This window comes from Cotesia typhae, unplaced genomic scaffold, assembly GCF_013202065.1.
Source record: "Cotesia typhae breed Kobodo isofemale line unplaced genomic scaffold, CoteBio_Ctyphae contig_44, whole genome shotgun sequence".
NCBI lineage: Eukaryota > Metazoa > Arthropoda > Insecta > Hymenoptera > Braconidae > Cotesia > Cotesia typhae.
In genome coordinates, this window is record NW_027423753.1 from 201,150 (window position 1) to 225,700 (window position 24,551).

At 36.3% G+C, this 24,551-nt stretch overlaps 1 protein-coding gene across 3 annotated transcripts; it reads right to left on the reverse strand.

The window, feature by feature from the left end:
* Nucleotides 1-1,139: 1,139 nt before the first annotated feature.
* Ets65a (DNA-binding protein D-ETS-3) lies at nt 1,140-23,967 on the reverse strand. 3 transcript variants are annotated; one of them, XM_074244820.1, is made up of 7 exons: nt 23,544-23,967; nt 23,355-23,455; nt 21,479-21,777; nt 8,346-8,405; nt 3,617-3,676; nt 2,186-2,423; nt 1,140-1,583 (listed from the first exon to the last, which is right to left on the reverse strand). In XM_074244820.1, the coding sequence occupies exons 3-7, from the start codon at nt 21,762-21,764 to the stop codon at nt 1,250-1,252; spliced, it is 978 nt and encodes a 325-aa protein (XP_074100921.1). In that variant the 5' UTR covers nt 21,765-21,777; nt 23,355-23,455; nt 23,544-23,967; the 3' UTR covers nt 1,140-1,249. The 3 variants fall into 3 exon arrangements, with proteins under 3 accessions (XP_074100921.1, XP_074100919.1, XP_074100922.1); XM_074244818.1 differs by lacking the exons at nt 23,355-23,455; nt 23,544-23,967 and adding an exon at nt 21,876-21,993; XM_074244821.1 differs by lacking the exons at nt 3,617-3,676; nt 23,355-23,455; nt 23,544-23,967 and adding an exon at nt 21,876-21,993.
* Between the last annotated feature and the right edge of the window lie 584 nt (nt 23,968-24,551).

Consider the following 24,551-nt stretch of genomic DNA (forward strand, 5'->3'; position numbering starts at 1 on the left):
TTTATTTAAATACAATACAAGTTCTAACGGTGGTTATTTACAAACTCGAGTTTAAATATTTATATCTCAATTTTGTTTTTTCAAATAATTAGAGTTAGTAATTAATTAATTAATTAATTAATTAATATCTTAATTTTTTACACGTCAAAGTCCACGCGAAATCAGTCGCCCTCCCGTCGGCAGACGGAGCTACCAAATGGAGGAAGCTTTCATTATCTTTAAACCAAAATAATAATAATCTATATGTTGTTAATCCACTGTATATGTAATATGTACATTTAATGGAACTACAAGTATATTGATATTAATTTAGATTAAAATATTACTCGAGCAGAAGACTGTCGAAGAAATGTGTATCGCATGGTGTGTAAAGTGTGGATTAAAAATTAGTGAATCAAGACATGCAAACGCAGACGAGGAGTACACTCAATTGTATCCATTGTGTTGTCAATCAATCCCGATTCACCGATTTCAATTGTCCTTTCCGCGATTACGATTATCCAAGTATCGCAAATTACGATTATAGTTACAACTCTCACTGTTGTTATCTATTTATTTTATTTTATATTATATATATTTTTATTTATATTTTCATATTTATATGTATATGTAGACGTCGTAGAGGGCAAGTGGTGACTCTACAACTTGGACTGGAGCCATGATAAATAAAGAGTGCCTGGACATAATTTATTCAATTATTTGTTTTGTTATATTTACAGATTGATGTGTTTAAGGACCGGTTGTGTATGGCACGACTTATTAATGGCACGGGAGATAACATGGGGAATGAGTATTATCTTAGATTTGGGTTTTATATTGTTTCTCAGATGTGTGCTTCTAAGGTGATTTTTTTTTTTTTTTTTTTTTTTTTTTTTTTTTTTTCATTAAAAAAATTCATACGGGCTTGAAAATTAATTTTTAACTGATAAAATTAAAATTTTAGAATTTAAACTACAATTTAGAGCTTTGAAAAATTTTTTAAAGCTTTAATAATGATTTCAAATAAATCACCCACAAAAAGCACACCAGCTTTGAAACCCTTGATATATATATATATATATATATATATATATATATATATATATATATATATATATATATATATATATATATATATATATATATATATATATATATATATATATATATATATATATATATATATATTAATTAAAAATAAAATAAAAATTGTTACGTATTGTAGGCTTTAACGCGGCGTACCGAGAGCCCCCCAGTGCTCGGGGGTGGGTCATGCGTAATGGGGGTAAGTGCCGAGATGAGGAGGCACGTGTCCCGACGCAGTGTGGTGCCCCGCGTAAAGATTCGCGCTTGGGCTGCTCCAGTAGCTGGAGGCCGACTGGAAAAGACCACCGGGGACCGAAACTGACACAGAAGCTGCCGGGGGAGGCATCAGATTCAGTTTCGCGTGCCCGTACCCTGACATAAAGAGCTCGCTCTGGTACTTGTACGCCGCGGGGTCCGCCGCCGCCGGTTGTGTCGCCGCAGCTAATCCTTGGAAGTCAAACTTGTACGCGTACCTCTTGCCGTGCACCTTTGTCATTATGTTTTTGTCGTAGTAGTACCTGCAAATTAACCACCGACAATTTCTATTATTTATTCAAGCTTTATCTACTCTGATAAAAAAAAAAAAAAAAAAAAAAAAATGTAAAATAAATTTTTTTATCAATTCAAGTAATAAAAAATTTGTTGTAAATAAATGATAAAAGTCTGATGAAAAATGAAAAATGTAATTGTTGTTATAAATCGTTAAAAATAAAATGATGAAGAGATTAAATGGAAATGAAATAAAGAATGAAAATACGTTTTATAAATTTGCTCAATATATCTGTATCGAATGATGGATAGGAATTATTGATAAAAGAGAAAGAAAGAGAGAATGAAAAGGAACGCGACGGGTGGGTAATCCAATCGGGGAAACTGATCGAAAAATAATAGCGCCTCCGCCTTTATACCGATTGCTCGGTTCATGTACGACAACATTTTGCCAAGGTATTTACTCCAGCAACTGTTTCGTGATTGAAATTTGTCCCTTTTCAATCTAATTTTTAATAATCATTAATGAAATTTTATTTTATTTTATTTACCGGGAACAAAATATGTTTCTCTATACATTATTGCAGGGAATTAGAGCGTTAATAATTAATGGGAAGGGAATTGCAATTACCTGAGCGCTCGAGATAATTTATCGTAATTCATGTTGGGCTTAGACTTGCGTTCACCCCAGCGTCTCGCGACCTCGTCGGGATCGGTGAGCTTGAACTCCCCGTTTGTGCCCTCCCAGGTGATGCACGCTGCGTTGCTCGAGTCTGAGAGAAGTTCTAGAAGAAACTGCCAGAGCTGGATTTGCCCAGACCCCGAGGACGCCAGTCTGCTGCTCGTTGCGCCAAACATTTGATATGGATCTACATTTTAGAGTAAACAACATGTATTTATTTATTTAAATAATCTGTACAAATAAATATAAAAAACGAAGGAAAATTTTTAATTATTAATAAAAGTTATGAAAAATTTTCAACTATTAGTAAATTTTATTTTATATATGATCCATTAATTGAATATTAAAAAATTATTATGTCAATTTGCAAATTAATTGAATTATTTGCTGCTGAAAAACGAGCATTAAATTAAGAAGGGTGTAAGCTGAAAGAGACTCAATCATAAAACCACATATTATAAAGTCTCTTGAAATACATGATCTACCTATTTATTATTTATTACACAGTTACACGGTTTAGCGAGTAGTCTGGATGGGAAAAAGGAGAGAATAAAAATAGAGAAATGCGTTGTTTCATTTGAGTTTCAGTATCTGTTTTGTTCGTCTGTTAGGACGTTAGTTCTCTCGGTCGAGAGCTTTACAATGCGTCATCAGCGTCGCTTACTACCGTGGAGTTCATGAAGGACCCTAGAGCGACTTGTACAAAGGATATAATCGCAACCCCCACAATAGAACAGAGAGTTCGTTTGGATCATAATAATTTCAATTGAAAGAGAATTCGATAGAGAGAGAGAGAGAGAGAGAGAGAGAGAGAGAGAGAGAGAGAGAGAGAGAGAGATTAGTCCTACGCTAATGCACTCACAACTTCAGACCAATAATTGTTTTAACAATCACAATTACTATTATTATCATTATTATTTCATTACTGTTAAAGGGTGCTCGTAATTGTTGTTAATTTTCGATAAAACCGCCGAGAAAAATGAATAACTATAAGAAAAGAACATTCGAATTTGTTGAGGATTCGGATCAACAACAATAATCGAGGGAAAAATTCATTCTCCACTCCGGATAGATAAAGATAAATCTGATGCTTTTATTTGGGTTGTAGTCGTTAATGGAGAGACGGACCAGACGTTATGTTTTTATTGTGTATACTCTATAGAGGGGAAAGTCGATCAGTAGCCACTAGCTGATCGAACGGTAATTCATTTACGAGGCAATAACGAGCGAACATGTTCCACGTACAACTTGTAGATTGCTGAGGGTAAAAGATCACAAGAATTTTTCTTTCTCTTTATATTAATTTTCCATGAATTTTATTTTTAACTAATACCTAATGCTCGAAACAAAAAGTAAAATAAAAAAAAAAAAAAAACTCACCAGGTTGTCGTAGATGTGAATGTGTGTCAAGAGCAGATTTCGACAATCCGCTTCCATAGCCTAAAAATAAAAAATCCTTTTATAATATAATAAAATAAAAAATCAATAGATGGCTGACGAGAGGTCAAACAGTGTTGAGTCTTGAGTCCACTCGTTAGTGCCGTTTGTAAAAAATAGTCTGTAAATTTTCAGGAAAATGCGATAAAGGGCTCGGCAGGATCAAGAGCTGGAGTTTCGGCTTAGCTCCGCTGTCGAGACAAGAGATGGAAGATGCGAGTTTAACCGCTCGAGCGTTAGAATCGGTTAGAGAGGATTTTCGTGTAGGCAAACAAACCTAGCCCCTTCCCCACCTGGCCCCTAAACGAGGCACGTCTGTTCTATCTTTGCTTGATATTATACTAGTATACCAACTAGACTCTCTTCCTCTACTCGATTAACCTCCTCTTCTCATCTTCAGTTAGCTTTTATTTCACCGTTTTCACAGCAAATGTCGAGAAATAATTGCCGCTAAAAGCTTTTGCAAGCAAGCCCACTCATCAAATACTTGTATTTACTCTAATCTACAAAGGCATGTTGCGTTTTTAAACTCTTCGTTACAATAATAATAATAATAATAATAATAATAATAATAATAATAATAATAATAATAATAATAATCAAAGTGAATTTATTTTTAATTTTTTGACGAGTTGATTTGTCGAAATGACAGTAATAAAAATAAAATAACAAGCTAAAAATCCCAAGCGACATGAAATAACCCTACGGCATTGTCTGTTGTCACAGATGCTCCTTAAGTAGCAGTTGGTGTCGGCAGGTCAAACAATTGGATTGCTTGTTGATTATCGCTATCACACCATGAGGCCTCAGACCCGTCGAATAATTTATACAATTTATTAAATCTCTGGAATTCACCCCGAAGAATTTTTTAGCTCGAGGTCTGAATTCAAATGTGTAATCCAAAAAAATAAAAAAAGTAAAATTGACTCTGTCTGTAGACATGTAAGCATATAAGCAGGCATTGTCGGAGTATCTGGGCATTCACAAGCAATTACTCTAGGCGGGGTAATCCAGTTACGGCACTAGAGCAATCCACCCCATGCACTCGTTACAACCACGTTTTCTCAGATATTCCCATCACATGTGGATGGATGTGTGGAGCCTTTCTTTACTTACCGAGCGACCGAGCATTAAATAAAAAATAAAATAAGAGCAAAGACAGAGGATCAAAGGAGTCTTTGCCACCACCTTACACATTTTATTCTTTATTTTATTTTACTTTACTTTACTTTATTTGGCTCTTTAGCTCCGTTCTCGCACTCTTCAGACGCTTTCTACTCACAACTCTGCTTATGCTACTTTCCTACTATTACAAAATACGACGCAACCCACCGAGCTGAGACTCGAGATCAAAATACTCTGCTGTTTCAAGTTTTGTGGCTGTAAAAGCTGCGAGCTCGCTTATCACACATCCAACAGTTACAAACAAGGACTCTGGCTTAATCTTTTGTCGTTTTTCCAGACTTTAATGGCGAATTAAGTGTTGAGTATCTTTAAATTTTTTTGTTTTCAAGTTGTCTAATAATAATTTACTTTTGGTATAGTGATAAAAAATTTTTTAGATAATTTTCTATAAAAAATAGGTCCTTATCCGATTATTTTAATCGGAATAAATTATCATGTTTATGAAAGACAATATATTAACTGATGATAAATATTCATTTGTAGTTAATAAATGTCATTATTTTTCAATCAATTTTCCTAAAAAATACATGATAACACACGATACCGAGATACCGAGATACCGAGAGATTAATAAATAACAGATGATAAAAAGCTCGGAGAGTTGATCGAAAGACAATTAATAATAATTTCGTGCATAATAACATCATTACTGACTCAGAAGGAAACAATAATCTGGAGTATCTCCAGACGTGTGTGAATCTAGTGCAGCGTGTATATATATATATATATATATATATATATATATATATATATACATAAAATAGTAATAGCTAATATATTCCATCAGGAGGCAGATAGAGATAGAGGTTGTAACTGAGGCAGTCACGCACAAGCACCGAGCTGTGAGCTCTGTCCTCTGGTTTGTGGGTGTACTATCTAGCCCGAGCACATAAATTTCGCCCTCTTTCTCACTATTTTTCTCCATATATACATATACATAATCTATTCCGGTGTATGCACGCGAGGTTTGGCCCACCCTTATGCTAAACGCCCGGTGAGGTCAGCGGTGGCCAGGTGATAGGTGGTGGCGGGTAGCGTGACCCCGTGATTGTTCCGGCCGGGCAACTTTGATTTTATGTTAAATTTCGTGGATATTTTCCGACACTTTTTTCCCTCATCCCTCAAGCTATTGTTGTGCTACACCGCCCGTTTCTATCGAAAAAAAAAAAAAAAAAAAAAAACAATAGAGTTTAGAGAGAATTTTCAGTGAAAAATATAAATTTGCCAGGCGAAAAAAGAACAACAGAATAAAAGTAAAGTCAGAGTATTTAGAATTTAGAATTTAGAATTTATAATGTAAAGTATAGAGTGTTATGTGTGTAGTGAATAAGAGTAGAGTAGAATAGAATAAGCGATATAATACTGTACTCTGTACTCTAATGTTGCTTCGAACAGTTCGGGGGAGTCCCGACCCGGTCGACGATGCGTGAACGTGTCACGCATAGGCACGTGACCGTGTATGTACTACCGAAGACATAATATAAGCGGCGATAGACCCCCGCGGCGTGTATCCTACTTGTTCCTCTCTTTCACTCTTGCTCGGTTGAGTAGCCACCGCTAAACCGAGGACAGAGACCCTTTTTCCTTCTCATTCTCTGTCATTCCCGATACGATACTTTCGCGATAACTCTCCATTCCTTTTATATCTATATCTATAGATAGACACATATATAAAAATGTTGAAGCTGTTTCTCATGGGCCTCGGTTTATTTCCTCGTACCAATATGCTACACGCTTCGGCAATCACCGATCGAGCCTTTTCTCTCCTCTTGCTCGACTGTTTTTTTTTTTTTTTTTTTTTTTTTTTCCTAACACGAGAGCAGTCAGGAGTCAGAAGTCGTAAAAATAACAATGAGCTAATTATGTCATTTTTTTGTCGCTAAATTTCAAGAATTGTTTCCCGATTTTTTATTATAATTTATTATTGAGATTTTTATTCACAGCCAAGTATAGATTGTTAATAAACGAAACCGTAAAACACTTGAGTAGGATATAAAAGCCAAATAAAGAAACACGTGATAAAAAATAATAAACCATCGTACAATTAACTTTTTAACAGGGGTCGTGATTCGTCTTTGGCCAGGCGCCCCTTCCCTGCACACTCACACTTTTTCCTTCCTTTAACATACGTGTTAATGTTTGGAGTAGTTATTAGCCAGGGTGTCAAGGTGAGGTGGGTTTCGATCAAAAGTCGACTAAAAGATAGTCACGCGATACAGTAGAGGCTACCTACTACCCCTTACTACCTCTTAATACCCCTTACTTCTGGTTTCAGGTCCTACAACAGCATAAACAGAACTGAGGTTATAATACACGCGTTATTGCTGGTAATTATCTTTACTGGCGTGCCCCTATTCCGCCGACTTAAAAATAACTTAAATCCATGCACGCTACCCTCATTGCTTTCTATTTCCTATTTTTTAACAACAGATTCGATATTTTGATTTTCTGTAAAAGAAAAGCTTCAAATTTAGATCCATTCATCATTTGAATCTCAATATAATTAAAAACAAACCCTACACCCAATCAAAACTTTTCGTAGCAGCTGTCACACAGCTTCTCTTTCTCCGTTTATAATCACCGTTTGTAAATTATTGAAGCGAACCGCAGGATATTAATGGTGTTTTGAAGTAAAAATTAAATCTCGGACCATGGCTGTGATATTTTGGTGGCCTGGGGTGGTTTATAACCTCGTTGGGCGTCGCGGTGGAAGACCAAAGGGATTTGGGTGCCAATGCAAAGATACCGTGTCAAAGGTCCTTTAGGAGGATCCAAGGGGGGATGGGGAGGGGGGAGAGGAGAGTGGAAGAATAAGCAGAAGCAAAAGCCGTTTATAACTGCCCGCGGGCACGGCTCTGATCTTCGGATGATTGTCTCTGGTAGAGTCAGAGGTGAATTTCCGGTTTACTTGCACTTCTGCTGCTGGCACTGCTGCTGACTAAAGGTGTCTATATATATATATATATATATATATATATATATATATATATAGAACACAAAGAGTATATATCAGACACCCCGGGGCTGAGGACGACAAAGGGGCCGCGGTTGAACGCGCCACAAAGCGCCGGGACGCCCACGCCCTGTTTCATATCTGCACCTACACGTTCTATTTTTATTTTTTATTTTTCACGGTCTATGAGCGCTCGCCGCTTCAGACAAGATATGAAAATGTTGAATGTACGCGAAAATAGGAGACCATAGATCTAGTCCGCTCAACGGAGAACTGTCGGCAGATAAAGTAAAATAAAAGGTTCGTTTAAAGGACCAACTGAAGGAAAGCAAGCCACTTTGAGCTAGGCTGATTAAGCTTCAAGGTATTACGCCATCCAGAGTAAGAGCTAAACTCTTGCCCAAGGCAATTTTTATCGCTGAAATTCCTCTTTGCTATTGTTTGCATGTTTTCAAGGACCGGAATGTTAAAACATCAGCCTTTTTACGATCTTCAGTAAGGTTTTAGTGAATAATGGATTTTGAGTTTACTTACCCTGGCCGGGACCCGGTGAAGTGGCGTGACTCCAGCCACCTTTGTAAGAACTGCTTGCATCTGAAAATTTTGTTTTTGTTAGATTTTTTACTAGAGAACCTTTAATATTAACCTCTCAAAATATTGGAATTGTTTCACGTGAGAGCTTTCAATTATTTTATCCACTTTTTAGCTTTGAGTATATCAATACAAAAAAAAAAAAAAAAAAATTATTTTGAATAGTTTTTCAAAAAAAATAATTTAAATAAAACTTTTTTTCTATTAATTTTAAATGATTAAACTCTTCAAAATAATGCTTTTGCTTCAAGATTTTGTTTTTCTTTATTAAAATTAATTTTTTTTTTTTTTTTTAACGTAAAATAAAATTCAAAATGAAATATTTCAATGTAAAAATGAATGAATCCCAAAGGAAGAATAAGAAATAAGAAATAGTGAGTGTCTTAGCCGGCGGTGTGTTTGCGGACAGATATATTTTCATTTGGCAGTTATTGGCCGAAGCGACGGGGTCAAAGATTCGAAGGAGGGTTCTGTGTGTACAAATGTGCTTCTGGGGTGAGCAAGTCTGCGTATACATTCGGTGGTCGCCAAACAAACCAGCTAAGCGACTGTATAACCGACCTTCGCCTCATCCAGCCACCACTGGCCTTTACTTTGTCCTGATTTTATTTGATAGCCTCCGTTAATGGCCTCGGGTCGAGTTAATGCAAGTGAGATGAATCCACGACCTGCTTACATTACACGATAACATTACTACATTACTAAATTTCAACAATACTCCTAGGTTGTCATTCGAATCAAGGGTAACTATCTCTCAAGTGTTTATTCCATTCTTCTCAAAGTTTTTATTTTTTTTTTTTTTTTTCTACTAATAATACCGCTATTTTAGGTATTTCATCCCTTAATACTTTCAAGTAATCATTTATATTTTTCGAAAATCTTTAATTCTTTATAATAATTGCTTAAAAAATTTTTTTATCATTTTGATTAAAAATTAATCTAAAAATTGTTTAATAAAATTTTTGAGAACAAACAAAATTTGCAAAAATATAAAAAAAAAAAAGGAAAAATGAAATAAAAATTGATAACCTACCGGCAAAAAGCATGGATAAATTAGTAAAGGCAGTGGTCCTGGGGAGTTCAGCAGTAGTAGTTCCGGTGCTCTTGAGGTCGAGCATCTCGCCACCGGCGGATGGCACCTCCACCGCCCCCAGATGTCTCTTACACCGGGATAAGAACCGAAAACACAGTTACCCCTTAACTGTTTAATTAACTCGAAACTCGAAACTAGAACGAAAACTAACTGAACCACTGACTTGTCGTTAAATTAAAATAATCGACAACTCAAGTATAAAACCCATGTTAATATTTATATTATTGTTTTTTATGAGAATAAACAAACGTTGAACGGAGTGTAGAGAGTAACCAAGTACAAGTTCTAATCCTTGGGCTTGAGCAAGAAGACGATCATCGTCGTGAACCTTACCGAGAAGCACTGGTGAGAAAAACAGACCGGTAGGAAGAGCCAGGATATCGCGTATGCATCGAACGTACCGCCTTCTTCGTCCTTTCGAGGAGCGGGGGTGAGTCTTTGCTGGGGTGAGTATCAAGAGCCAGCTTTGGTGAGCTCCGGTGAGAATGTGAGAGTGTATTCCCGGCTACACACGGAGGTGGTTGTCCCGGTGGTTGTCGTGGGGCGGGCTCTTCCGCCACGAGTCTGCGCGCGGTGTCATAGTTCCGTTGGTCGTGTTAATGAGCCAGGATAGCGCCATCTCACCCGGGTAGTGCTTTTTACCCTCTTCTATTTCTATTCTAGCATTTATATGTGTAAATGTATGTATGTGTGTTATTGCGAAAATGAGGTTGCGATGGCTGTGAGTTAAGATGTCTGAGGAAAAGAAGAACCTCCGTTGCTAGGCTCTCAAGCTATTATCTATCTATCCGCCGACACCGACACGACAGGTGGTGGATTTTGTCTCTTTACACCCTGCACCAGATCACACTGTGGGAGGATCTTCTTCAATGTTTGCTCGATTTCTTCCGAATCTCGGTGCCAACGCAGCTCATGAGGATCATGCTAATATTAATACCTCAAAGAGAGTTCGGTTATGCCTCTAGCTAATGTCTACTTGACTATTTTTATTTTTTATTTATTTTTTTTTAAATTGTATACCTGATTGATAAAATAACTGATTTTGTTCTTTTGTCAATAAAATTATCTTAGTGGAAAAATTTTTATTTTCCTCAGAGCAATAGAAAAAATAAAATATACTGACAAGAGAGCAGTCTAATAAATAAAAATAATTAATGGCCCAAAAGGCAGTTAAAACGATTGAAATTCCAAAAGGCTTACAGGTCACCGATGCCTGACTAGTGGCTCAACAAAGCATTACTCACGCTGAACAGAACCCCGTAGCCCGTTTTGGTTGAACAACCCGGGCCGTTCTCGTTCAAGTACGACATCCGGGCCTCTCCATATCATTTGGTATTGACTATATAGTGGTATATACGATAAAATATATAATACAACTTTATAGCTGATACTCGGTACTTAATAATGAAACATACGTATCTAATACACATAGTGAGTTATCTTAATCTATCTTGGTCTACACATTCGAGACTCACACATCGGCCTATCCATCTATCATAGTAGAGCCCCAGTATCAAATGTACGGCACGCGTTAGACACGCGACCGCGTACGCCCGGCGGCACATTTAACGCGCGATCGCTCTCGAGTGTCCGCGTGCATGTCTACCATCATCAGTCCTTATACTACTTGCACTTTTACTTGTACTTTTTCACTCACACTTTTGTATAGGCTTTCAATCTTTGAATTCTACTGCGGGTAAATACAATAACCAATAACTTACTATTTATCTAAATGTTAATTATTTCTTCCAGAATCAAGGGAAAATTTTTACAAAAAAAAAATTATTTTATGTTAAAAAATAATTTACTAAAAGTTAATGAAGCTCATTAAATATTAAAAAATGCTTCTATCAATGTATGACAAAAAAGGCGAGACTTGTAAAAAAAAAAAAAAAAAAAAAAATGGAGCTAATAGTTTAAACTGAAGTGATAAAAGCGGTAGGTAATAAGTGGGTGCTCGGTACTAGAGGCTGTGGGCTCACTTCCTCGTTTCGAGTTAATTGGAAGCCGTTGGGTGGTTGCTGAGTAAAGAATAGAGTTGAGACAAAGGTATGAACAAAAGTCTCGTATAAAGAAGAGATAAAGAGGAGAAAGCTGAAGATGAGATTGAGGAAGAGGAAGAGGAACTGGAGAAGATTGTGGGTAAGAATGTCCTAATCGAAGTTTCGCTTTGTCGAATAATTATTATTATTATTATTGTTTTTTTCGAGTGGGTTGTTGCTTTTACACATGCAGAGCACAGAGTAAAATATATATAGAGTACATATATATATATATATATATATATATATATAGCTCGCAATAAATCGTGGGTACTTACGAGTGGCTGTTGTGTAGGGTTGCGATTCGCGCACATTATCTTGAGATACGGCAGCGCTGTGAAAGGGATGGGATCGGGAAAGGAAAAGGGAGAAGGGGGAGATCATTGTGTGCCATGAAACATGACGGGCGGCTATTGTGTTAGAGACGCATAGCTCGGCTAGATACCAGAGACAAGTACCCAGATTTCTAGTGACTACCTCTTCTACTACTACCCACTACTACACCTACTAGTCGCTACTAGTCTCTACTAGTTACAGTGGTGAATTCAGAATTAAATTGAGAGTTTGTCGGGTGTTATGTAGGGTGTATGACACTAGACACTAGATCCACTGACAGACCGTAACACGATAAGAACCCACTTTGTTAACCGCCGCAAGATCAAGATACTGATCTAACAGATAATAATAAATTTTTTTTATACCGACAATCCAGGGATTACATGGGTATCCAGGTCAAAAATACCCACGCCCTTAAATCTGTTATTCCCTAACGAATCATTGTCCTTTTATTTTTTATTATCAATCATCAATGATTGTTATCTTTATTTTTTAGCACACTTTCGATTAATTGAATACTTTCTCACGTTTAATTTAATTTTCAAAATAATTTTAAAATCAAATAAAAATGATTGGTTATATATAATTAAATAAAATTAGTTTATTATTAAATAAAAATCAAAATAAAGTTATTTATATTTTCGTTATCAAATAAAAAAATAGAGTTAAGATTGAGTAAATAAGTAAGCATGCTGCAGCAAATAAGTAAATTCTCCTTAAATTGAATTATCTTATTATATAGCCAGGATAGATATATAAATATAGCGAGGTTGGAATTAATACAAGTTGAGCAAGGCATTTACAAGAGCGAGAAGTAGCCCTTGGAGTTTAAAAACCCCCTTACCCCTTACCCCTTACCGGTTGGATATACTTATCGGGTATTCCTCGGGGTCTTTGCATAACGTTTTAAATTCAACATTTGCAAACATGTTCCGGTGACATGTTTGCCCGCGTGTTAACGGCAGATTCACAAAGCCACGTCCAACCCAAATTTCTTATCCATTTAAATTTTAAATAAAATAAAATAAAATAAAAAGTACGTATAGAGAAAATTGTTTAAATCAAAAATGAAACGTTAAATAGTTGCTCTGGGCTTTGGGGCTGCCAAATCTCATCCGACACATCAATTACGTCACGGAAGAACGGCTTCGTAGACTCAAACAAAGCTTTTTCTCAGCTCGAGGGATGACTCTTGTCCAAATTTAAGTTCCTTTTCATCTTTATTATATTCATTATATCATCCCCGCGTACTATTCTCGGGTCATATAATTTCAGTCCCTAATTATTAACGGATTTGCATATTTTTAAGTCCTTAAATTACTTAAATTATCATTAACTTGATAATTTTATTCCTCTCATCAATTCCAACCCCTTCTTGATATCTTTTTGTTAAATTAAATCCCAATTTGATAATAAATAAAACAGGAAAAATACCGCGAAATATCAAAAATAAATAAATAATACAATAAATAAGGGAATAAATCTGGAAACGGAAAAAGAGGACGAGAATAGAAGAAAAATGAGGCGCGAGTACGGAACGTAAAAAAATCGTGGAACAGTCCAAGGGATAAATTGACGAAGAAAAATTAAGAGGAAAAAAAAATAGCGATGAAAGCCGCGTCTAGAGAAGAGTAAAGAGTGATTTTAGGGGGTGGGAGGGAGGCATCCGCGCGCTCATTTCCTGGGTTGGAGCTGGTAACTCGCGAGATATTAATTCCGAGGGTGCCAGCCCGAAAACCGGCCGGGCTTGAAGAGGCTGCTATGGGGGAGACGCCGGTAATGCCGACACTTGCTCTTGCAATAGAGAAACAGAGAAATACTGATGAGACACAAGAGGGAACATTAGAGAAATCCTACTCTAGCATACTACTGCACTGTACTGTACTGTCTATAGTCTACAGTGAATAGGGTGAGACGGAGGCGTTACAAATCAGAGATTAGCTGTAGTTAACTCGACTTGCGCACTCAAACAGTTAATCAATAAACGATTATTTACATCGGCCCGTCGACAAGTTTATCCCCGCACCCCTATAATATATACACAGATCGACATAGAAAAATATATACCATCAGACATTATTAAATTAACTCAATTAAATTTTTTAATTTTTAAATTACTCAAAAATAATCAAAAAATTATATACGGAAATATTTATCGAGCGGATTCTTTGAAAAAGAGGAATATCCGGTTCGGATCTCAATCTTCAATTAGGATTCCTCTGGGTCCGGCAGATTCGCCTGGTCCCTGGGGTTTAAACCCGTCCGAGGGAGGAAGGAAGGAAACATGTAGGAAGATCCGCGGTTGCTGAGCGACCTGAGAGAGATACTAAACTGTTACTATGCTGTATATGTTATAACTGTTGGCTTTCACATTAAACTTTGCCACGAAGCTCTTATGTGGAGTTGTGGTAAATACAAGAACGAGCTTGTAGTTGTAGTTCTCTGTTCCTAGTTTTGTTCCTAGTTCGAGATATAACGGTGGAACTTGAGAAGCAGAATGTCGATGGGGGAGGAATACGACAAGGTGACGACGCTTGGCCGGGTGGTTGCGGTAGCACACGGAGATAGTGAGAGGAAGGGGAAAGAGGTGCTCTGGATGACTGCCGGCGAACCGTCGTCATGGCGACACATCGATCAGTCGACGAAAGCGCCGCTCTTCTGGTATTATATCGTCGATGCCGGTACACCCCGCCTGAGCTTGCAAGCTCGAGACATAACAGAATACGCAAAACCCTAAACTAACAGCTTAGAGTGTAATTACTCCTTAGATTTTGGGCTAATAATTTCCGAGAGGTTGCAAGCTCAAGTAAATCATAATAAATTACTGAATTTTCATTTTAAATAAAAACTTAATAGAACTGGTCTGCTAAAAAAATTGCAATAAGCTCACGATCTTTTAAATCGATTGGAAAGAAAAAGCTCACCCTAAAGCTAAAGCACGAGTGAATGCCACTGATTGTCATTCTACGTCTCGGCTTCTTCTCAGTCCCTTCCACACGCCAGAAAGTTATTATCGGTCTCTCTTTTTCTCGTTCTCTTTCCGAGCCTGTGACAGCACAGGATTCTTTTCCCTCTCGCCTTCTCGCCCACTCCACGATAATGATGGCAATCAGCCCCTCAGAAAGGATTTCAGGAAATTCTCTCGCCTTTTTGTCGGCAGCCGGGGCGGCAGCGGACGCCACAAACACCGGTCTCTTTTTTTCACCCTCTCCACCCTTTTCTGTCGCACAATGTGCTCTACTGTAGAGAAAACTACTAGCCACTATCCAGCATCCGAGCGATCTTATTTTCGAGCCTCCACAAATCTAACCTCTTTTTTTTTTTTTTTTTTTTTTTTGACATTTCGATTCTTTTTTTTATCTTGTAATTTTTTTTCAGAGCTTTTACCACTCAATGCCTGATATCTTCAATACTCTACACTGTACTACACAACCCACTGGTTCTTTTGTAAATTCCAAAGGCAGTTAGAGAACGCTTATGCTCTAAAATATCTTACTTTCACTCAACTTTAAACTTTTTCATTTACTTTTGGCTCAATTAAGTTTTTTTTTTTTTATATATATATATATATATATATATATATATATATATATATATATATATATATATATATATATATATATAATTTAATCAGGGTTGAAAATTTTTATTAAAACTTTTTTAATAATAAAATTTAAGAAGAATTTATCTAATAATTAAAAGATAAATAATTATTTATAAATCCATGTAATAATAATATATTGTATTGGATTTGATGGAATACAATTGTATTCATCAGCAACTCAATTAACATCTCGGTGGCTGTGGTAGTTCTCACCCCCCAGCAACGGACAATTAATTTCCTGGGCTTTGAGCTTTTGCTGGTACACGAGTATTAGCTAAAACACACACCCATATGTAGAGAGATCCAACACACAAATCTGGCCTTAACCTAATCAGACCAGTTCACCCGTTAATCCGTGTGTTCGTGTCTATCAATAAATGTATCTCCTATCTCATATCTCATATCTGCAATCTCATATCTCACATATATCGACAGTTGTAAATAGTATTTATTTATCCTATAAATCAAAAAGCATCGAGTGGTAGTCAGACAGGCATCAAGGCATCAAGGCGTGACTCGTATCTTTAGCCCCATGATCTGTTGCTCAACAATATTGACAACGAGCCAAGAAAATCCCAGCCCTCTGCTCTGGCTGTGTGAACGGTGATACTGATAATGATAATATGCGGAGGGTTTTTATACCGGTAAGAAACTACTCACTCCCACTAGCGACACTACAGACACAACAGACACAACAGACACAGCACACCTAACGTATAATATATCTGATCGATCATGGTATTTTTATTTGTTGTTATACATCAGGGATAGAGCATATAGCGTACTCACCACGTCACGGAGTCACTTATTCATTGACGGAACATTTAACACACACGATAACGCATGATTAACCGGGTAATGACTTTCTCTCGTTTGAACCCTCTTTTTTTCGTTCGTCATTCGTCCCCTTCCCCCTCGTTTGCTTGCCTTCTATGTATAACAATATAACCAACTAGACGTCGCTTGCTGGCCATTATAACTTATAAGTTATAGTTATAACTGAGGAGCGTGCCTGTCAATAGCTACTTTTCCTTTTTCTGCCCAGTCACCGGAGATTTTAAAATTAATTGTCTGATTAATCTTAATATTTACTTTTATTATCGAACAGCCTATTTTTTACTCTTGCACATCATTAATAACTCCAATAAAAAAAATTTCATTCTTTATTATTATCATTTAAAATTATCATTATTAGTATTAGGGGATGTTTTTTTAAATAATCTAATTATATTCACTGATGAGTTAAAATATGAATGCTAATATTATACGAGTTCTAAAAAATTATTTTATTATTTATATTTTTAAAAAAAGTGACACAATTTATTTTTCATCATCCCTGTTTTAAGATTTTAATATAATTTAATAAATAAGACTTTACTGCCATCTGTCAACAGAGTGATGAATCAAAAGCACAAGGGAAGTTTCATCCCCAAGGGAACTTGGAGGGCTATTGATCTAGAGTTTTCGTCACGACCCACAAACCATTACCGTGGCCTTCCTAACCGATTACTGCTAACAACCGTCCTTTCATTTCCCTCAGCAATATCAAAAATAATGATTTAAAGAAAAAATAAGAATAATTATTATTATTATTATTATTATTATTATTATTATTATTATTATTATTATTATTATTATCATTATATTTATATCCAGAGACTTATAATAAAAGTAAGCAGATAAATTTTTAAAAGTCACAATTTTTATGAGAAAATTAATCACCAAAGTGACCGTAGATTTTTTTTTTTATGTATATGTAATTATAGGTATAAGTTAAAGTTGAGCTTAGTCACTCTCAAAAAATAAATAACTGACAATAAGTATAAATATAAATTAAGCGGTGTTAAAATGAGTGATGGTTCGAAAAAAAGCGAAAATCGGAGGAAGCGTTCACTCCCCCGTGGAACAAAAGGCCTTGGGCGCAAAAAAATAAATAAAAGGATCAAAGGAGATAGCTTAAGGTCTCGTCAGACGTTGCCGTCCCTTGGCATTCGCGCGTGGCTTTGTGAGACGCGTAATAATTGCGCGGGAGTGTACGGATCGAATTGCACGTGGTGAACAAGGAATAGGGAACAAGGGTGAAAAAAAAAAAAAAAAAAAAAAAAAAAAGGAATGACAGTGGTCTGAATAGAGAGGACTGATGTGTAGCGAGATGGGACGAAGATAGGGACAAGAGAGTGAAGCACGCGCCGGAAGCGGAACCGAGAGTCGTGTGTCCCAGCCGTTCCCGGGCGGAACTATAATGATTAGTCACGGGGCTTGCAATGAGCCAAGTTCCAGGCTCTTACACTGCCAGAAACCCTGGATGGTTGAGGGTTATACCCGTTAGTTTCTTTCACTGAAAACTACACTCGTTACTCAATGTTACCACGTATAGATAAAGAGAATCAGAATGAGAATATGAGAATATGAGTAAAAGAGGGTAGTGTAGAGCTGGTATCGTGAGACAAAGAAATAAAGTTTTATACTTGGGCTCGGGCAAAAAATAATGATGGAACTACTGGTTGATGATACTGCTTGGATTCTATTCGAATGTTCTGCTGGGCTATGAATTATCTGGGTAAAATGGACGAGGGGATGATATGATGGCTTGTTTAGTATCAGGCATTCAATCATTGCGGTCACGGTACATGGAATTTTATTTTTAAAGTCAACATTCATTCAAATCATCTCTATTTTTTTTTTTTTTTTTTTTTTTTTTTTTTCCCACTTCGATTAATGACACTTATCTTTTATTGACAATTTTGGAGTATAAATTATTGTTGTATTTTATTTTTATTAATTAATAAAAGTTAAATGGAATAAATAAAATTAAAACTTTTGTTATTTTAATGTATAATACTATTAATAGTAAATTTTTAATGACAATTATTTTGAATAAAAAATTAAATATAATATTTATATTTATTAAGGGCGTTTCAGAAAAAAAATAAATAAGAATTAAAAAAAAAGAATCTTGGAGCATAAAAGATATGATGATTTTAGCGTTGAGCGAGGGGAAGACGGTTCCGGTGCGTTTACCATGATAGCTGGTAGTACGCCGAGAGTGAAACGGAAACGAAGGGGCGCGCGAGAAGGTCGCGAAAAAAGGGAGTAGAAGAATAGTACAAGAGTAGTCTTACTCACAACTACATTGAGTATCAGTGAGGCCATTACTCGTGGTAGGTATTGATGACACTATCACCGGTAAGGGGTAAGGGAGCATCCGAGGACTAAGGGTCTCTGGTCTCTGGTCTCTGGTCTCTAGTCTTGGGGTCGAGCCACGTCCCCGTAACCCCCGGGTTAACCGATACCGGCAATTATCAACGCGTCCTGGTCACCCTATACACTCTATACACTTTTACTTTAGCAAAGACTTCCCAGTCCATTTCCATTATTTTTCTATTATACTTTATTTACTCCCTCACATTTTTTTTAGATTTTCTCTATTAAAATTAGAATTTAATTTGCTAAAATAAAGTTATTTAATTTATTGACAAGAACAAAAATTAGCGAGGATGGATCGTGGGACAGACGGACTTCCTTAGTCATAATCATAATAGCTTAATTGGGTTTATTGAATTAGTGTCTAAATAAACCGACAATCTCAAGCTGATTTTTAAATTCCAAGTGTAATGACTCCGTGAGCTCTAAGCTTTATTTAATTTATTAAATGATTTTTTTGGCTACCGCGACCATGACCGCGGTCCATTAACAACCTAAACAATTATAAAATTAAATCTTTAATTTTTCTTTAATTTTATTTTTTTATTAATGTATTTTTGTATTTATATTTTTTAATAAAAATAAAATTATTAAATATAAAATCTGTTGATAGTAAAATAACAAACTAAATTCAATAAAATTTAATAGGATGTAAACCGCGTACCTGACCTACTTATTTGTAGAATAAGTAACGTCTTGAATTAAACCGTCAGTTGTTAATAATAAAACAGTTCCTTTTCCTGGTGTAGAAATTCAAATAAAATTTAACTGGTCGTATAAATTGATCGAGTGTCAAAATGAGGATCTTTGTTAATAGTTATTGCTAAAAAATGATACTGCCGTTGCTGTTAAGTATCTAGAGAGTGCTTAAGATAAGAAGTCAAGGTAGTCCGAGTGTATGTGTAAAAGAAATAGAAGAAATACCAATGAGAGAAGATGTGTAAGAGGATGAAGATGGTGGTGGTGAAGTTGAAGGGAGCATATATCCGGGATTGAGAGGGTAGTTCCGCGGGGCGGTCGGTTGTCATGGATACAGAAGCGGCTAACCCCTGAAACCACTCCCCATCTCTTATCGCTCTGTACACGAGTATCCGTATTCCGGGTGCTGTCTGCTGTGTGCTGTGTGCTGTGTGCTGTATGCTGTATAGAGATGCTCAATGCTAGTGGTACTGGAATGACTATACACAGACGCGACGCGGTGGCCGCCATCATCGACCCGTACCGCCACCAGCAGCATCACCATCACTATCACCATCTTGCCATAATCACCCACTACACAGATATAAATTTACATATAACTGTTATTACGGGTAAATGCAAGTACCAATGAGAATGAGGATGACGAGCCATCGGATTATTGTTCCCATCGACGTACGTGTAAGGACTCCTATACTCTATGTTATAGACAACGATCCTCTTGTTTGTTTATTTATTATTCTCTATATATTTATATATCTCTGTTAAATCATGTGACGTTTCATGAGATATCGCTGTTTAGCTAGTTAGATTAAAATTTGATTAATTTCATAGATATCACGAGCACTCGCTACTCGAATATTCCTCCGAATATATTTTTAATTAAATATGCTTTTTAAAATTTTTATACTATAAAGAAAAAATTCTAGACATAAAATTTTAGTGTATAAAAAAAAAAAAAATTGATTAATTGTAGACTATGAAAAATTTATTATCTCACAGGTGTAGTCTAAATATTGTAGACGGTCGACTGATAAAACTGACAAGTCTAATCAAATATTTGTTTGATCAAAAACTTGTTTCGCGAATGAATTTTCCAGCAAAGAGACTACTGACTTTTAATAAATTAAAAATAAATCGTCTGAAGATTGAAGTATCGTCCGAATTGAATAAGAAAAATGAGTAAAAGCTCGGAACAAAATAAAAGTAAAGTGTTCCAAAGGAATAACCATAAACCGCGAATTTAAATGTCTGTTTTTGAAGGCGCATAAATATAAAGAGTTTCTCTCCTCTTCTCGCCGTTAAAACACCGAACCGGTACTGAACGCGATGAATCTGAATCCCGAATATCGGTACCAGTACGGTCACAGTGGACTGCCCGCGAAATCGTCCAACCGAGACAAACTTTTCGTAGTCATCGATAAATTTTGTCAGCAGCGACTAGGTAGCGACAGGATATTGGCGCGGGTTTAAGGTTCCCGGTTAGTAGTTGCTCGTTCCCAGTTCATATACATGTAATATAAATACAGATATATATATATATATATATATATATATATATATATATATATATATGTATACCACTCTTACACACACGTAGAGAGTTGTGATTCTACAGAGATCCATACATTTATACGTATCGTGTAGTACCGGTAGCAGTAACGTCGGCCAGATAACGTGATTTACGTCCTCGGGATAATTAATGTCCTTGTGTGTTTTCTCCTGGTTCTACAAAATCTACAAGACTCTATAGATATATACATTTAACAGTTCACAACTCCCGAGAGGGGAAGGCGGATACGTGTCGTGAGAATATTTAAAAACGGTAAAAAAAAAAAAAAAAAAAAAAAAAAAAAAAAAAAAAAACAATCGGAAATCGACGAGCATTTACCGGCAAGTGCGACACTTTTCCTACTGCCAATTTTTTATCCCAATGTCCGCAATCGTTTCATAAAAATGACAAATAATCTTTTGTAGTTTTATTATTAACTACCATTAACATCTGTCGATTTCATTTTTATCTTTATTTTCGAGTGATAAAAAAATTTCATTGATTTAAGAGATAAATCTCTTTTATTTTATTTTATAATAATAAACTCACCAGTGATGGTGGCAGTGGGCGAAATAGTAGACGGATTAACACGTGGAGGCGGTGAAAAAGCTCCAGCGAGGTATCCACCGCGATCCGCGAGTGCTTGCTTGGCCTTCTCGACACTCTGCTTGAGCTGCTGAAAGGTGCTCCCGCAGGCGAGTCCTCTGTACGGCCAGTTTTCCTGCTTAACTCCTGGCGACGCGACACTCACTCCGGTGGCTGTTGAACCCGTAGTTCCTGAGGCACCCTTCAAGTCCAGCGCCCCCGAGTACGAACAGCTACCGCTGTCGTACATCACCAAAATTCCCCTAGATAGTTGCAATTTTTATTTTCATTAATTATCAACAACAAAAAAAAAAAAAAAAAAAAAAAACCATCCAAACAATTATTATTAAAACAATAATACCGTTTTTCCTCAATATCATCGTTATCACAATTCTCATTCGTTATGTATCAAACATAATGATAATAATAACAATAATAAACTAAATAAATTCTGTCACTTTGAGACTCACAACACAAATACGAATAAAATGAACTTTTTTGGTTAAATAAATAAAAAATGAGTAGTTTTGTATCCCTAAAAATGATCAGAGAATCTTTAGTCCTTTCGGAGCGAGTATTAAAGAATAAGGTATCGCTGGAGATAAGAGCGGAATAGGAGTAGAGCCTAGGCAGGTTGTCTCGCGCAACTGCGGGCGTCGTGGCCAGCAAATTGCCTGCTTCCGGGCCTCATTACATCACTCTGTTACTCTGTTACTCTGTTAACGCTCGCCGGAAACCCCTCTGTTACCTCCTCTAAGCATACACGCGTACGTATGATGCGACCAGAGAAATAAAATGATAAGTCATAGTATATAACAGTCGACTCTCGTTCTCGTTCTCGTTCTCGTTCCTTCGTACGTACTCAATACTTAATACTGCTTCATGGACTCACACATTCAAGCATCCTCACATATGACACGACATTAAACATAAAGCATGTACTTAGTTGTATAAATATCTACGGCACATTTGTTACCCACACACCTATCCAAAGTGCTCACCACGTCGGTGTGTTTGTCTCTGTCGTTAAACAGTTGCGTATTGGTACCGTTGTATATTGTATATTGTACAGTACGCACCCATTTAAATTTACATGATATACGTTTAAATACTAACGATCATATATAGAATATAGAATATAGAATATAGAATATAGAATATAGAATATATAATATAGATGATAGACTAAGGTACTCCTATCCGCTGATTAAAAGCTCTAGTCTACTCACGTGATAAAAATTCGCGGGGATAAGTGAATTTGAATTTATACTTGGAGAATATTCAAAAGAGGGTGAGAATGCTCACTCGGTATTTGACCCTCGAGGTCGATGTGTCTTTTTATGCATGAGGAACGGCGCGAACCCCCGCGGATGCTGACCGTTACCGGGTAACTTTGACCCTCGCCTACATAAAACGAGAATTATTTTTTAGCGTCGCTGCTGAGGGAAAACAGGATGTTGGAGCGATTTCACTCAGATCAAATGATTTTTACAAAAATTTATTTTCTTATCCCTTATCCTTCGATAAGTTACTTTTTTATTTCTTGCTTTCAAAGTTTTTACTTTTTTTTTTTTTTTTTTTTTTTTTTATCATAAAATTTTTATATCTTTTTCAAAAACATTTATATTTTTATATTAATTATTAACTGTCAATTTAATTCAAGAACAAACATAAAAAATTATTCTTTTATTATTAAATGAATTTTAATTAAATTTTTCTGTCATAAATAATTTGTAGTGTTCCTGTTATTTGTAGTTTGAAATAAATTAAAAAATTAATTTAATAATGTAATAAATAAAAAAAAAAAAAAAAAAAAAAAAAAGTATAAATTAAAACTCACCGTCAATACGGGGTGTCACTTGTAGTAAATCCAGTCCGCGTACTCAGTAACAAAGCCTCAGTTTCTGGATAAAATCAAACAAAAAGTTATCACCCAGGTACCTAAAAAAAAAGGATTGTTGGAACAACAAATAAAAAAAGCACAATGATCACACCGCGAGCACAAAGAGACGTCTGTTGTCACACGTACCGAGTACTATAACCAGTATATTTGGTGGTAGGTGATACATATAAGCAAAGACACACGTCAGGACTTGTCACATTACTACCGCTTAATAATAATGGAATAAGTAGACGTAGCGTGACGTTTCGACGAGGACGTAATGTGCGATGGTTGATGGTTGATGGTTGATGGTTAATAGTTGATGGTTAATGGTTGATGGTACTCGGTGGATCCTGGACACGACGGAACGATGAAACGATGCCACGATGGCGTGGTCCTGGTTCGCCTCTACTCCAATCTCGTGTTCTACAAAACGGTAAGCCTCTCGGGGGTGAGATGATGATGTTAGCAAGCGTGGACCGGCCGAGCGAGGACGGACGCACATTTGGCAGCGTCGTTATCACTCGCGGTCCGACGATTGGCTGTATCGGAGCCTGCGCGCCCCAGCAGACAAAATACCAGTTCTCAGGTTCTCCCTCCTCGATTTTCCACCCCCGAGCCCCGGCTCCAGCCCTGCGTCCCTCAAACTAACCACCGACTCCGAATCATTTCGGATCATGGATCATGAATTAAGCCCTGCAATTACCAACCAGAAATTAATTAAGTTTTTCATTCGATCTAAAATAATTATTTAATTTGATCTGGGCTCGAAGAAACTTACTTAACGTTGTCCATCGTAAGGAACACTCTGTTGACCAATAGCTGACAACCATTGATTATTTTCTTCGGAAAAACTCTAGAGGGTGTCTACGTTACTCCAGATTCATAAAACTCTCATTGATATTATTTTTTGAATAATTTTAATTCACATTTTTATAAATTTTTTAACTAACTAAAAAAAAAATTAAAGAAACTGAGAAGAATAAATTAATTCGGCAAGAATTAGTTCAAAGTCAGAAAGAACGCCGAGAAGAAAAAAATCATTTATAAAGACTCATTCACGGTCCATTAACGCCGGACAATGGATTTAATGGACGGTGTCATGCGACACGAGGAGCAAACTCGTTATTTATGTTTACAAAATATACATTTTTA

What these genes read in the sequence shown, in the direction of transcription:
- Ets65a (XM_074244820.1), bottom strand. Translation starts at nt 21,764, where the DNA reads ATGTACGACAGCGGTAGCTGTTCGTACTCGGGGGCGCTGGACTTGAAG. An exon ending in TTCACATCTACGACAACCTG is followed by an intron (nt 2,424 to 3,616) that starts GTGAGTTTTTTT and finishes TCTAAAATGTAG; the next exon opens with ATCCATATCAAATGTTTGGC. An exon ending in AAATTATCTCGAGCGCTCAG is followed by an intron (nt 1,584 to 2,185) that starts GTAATTGCAATT and finishes GTTAATTTGCAG; the next exon opens with GTACTACTACGACAAAAACA.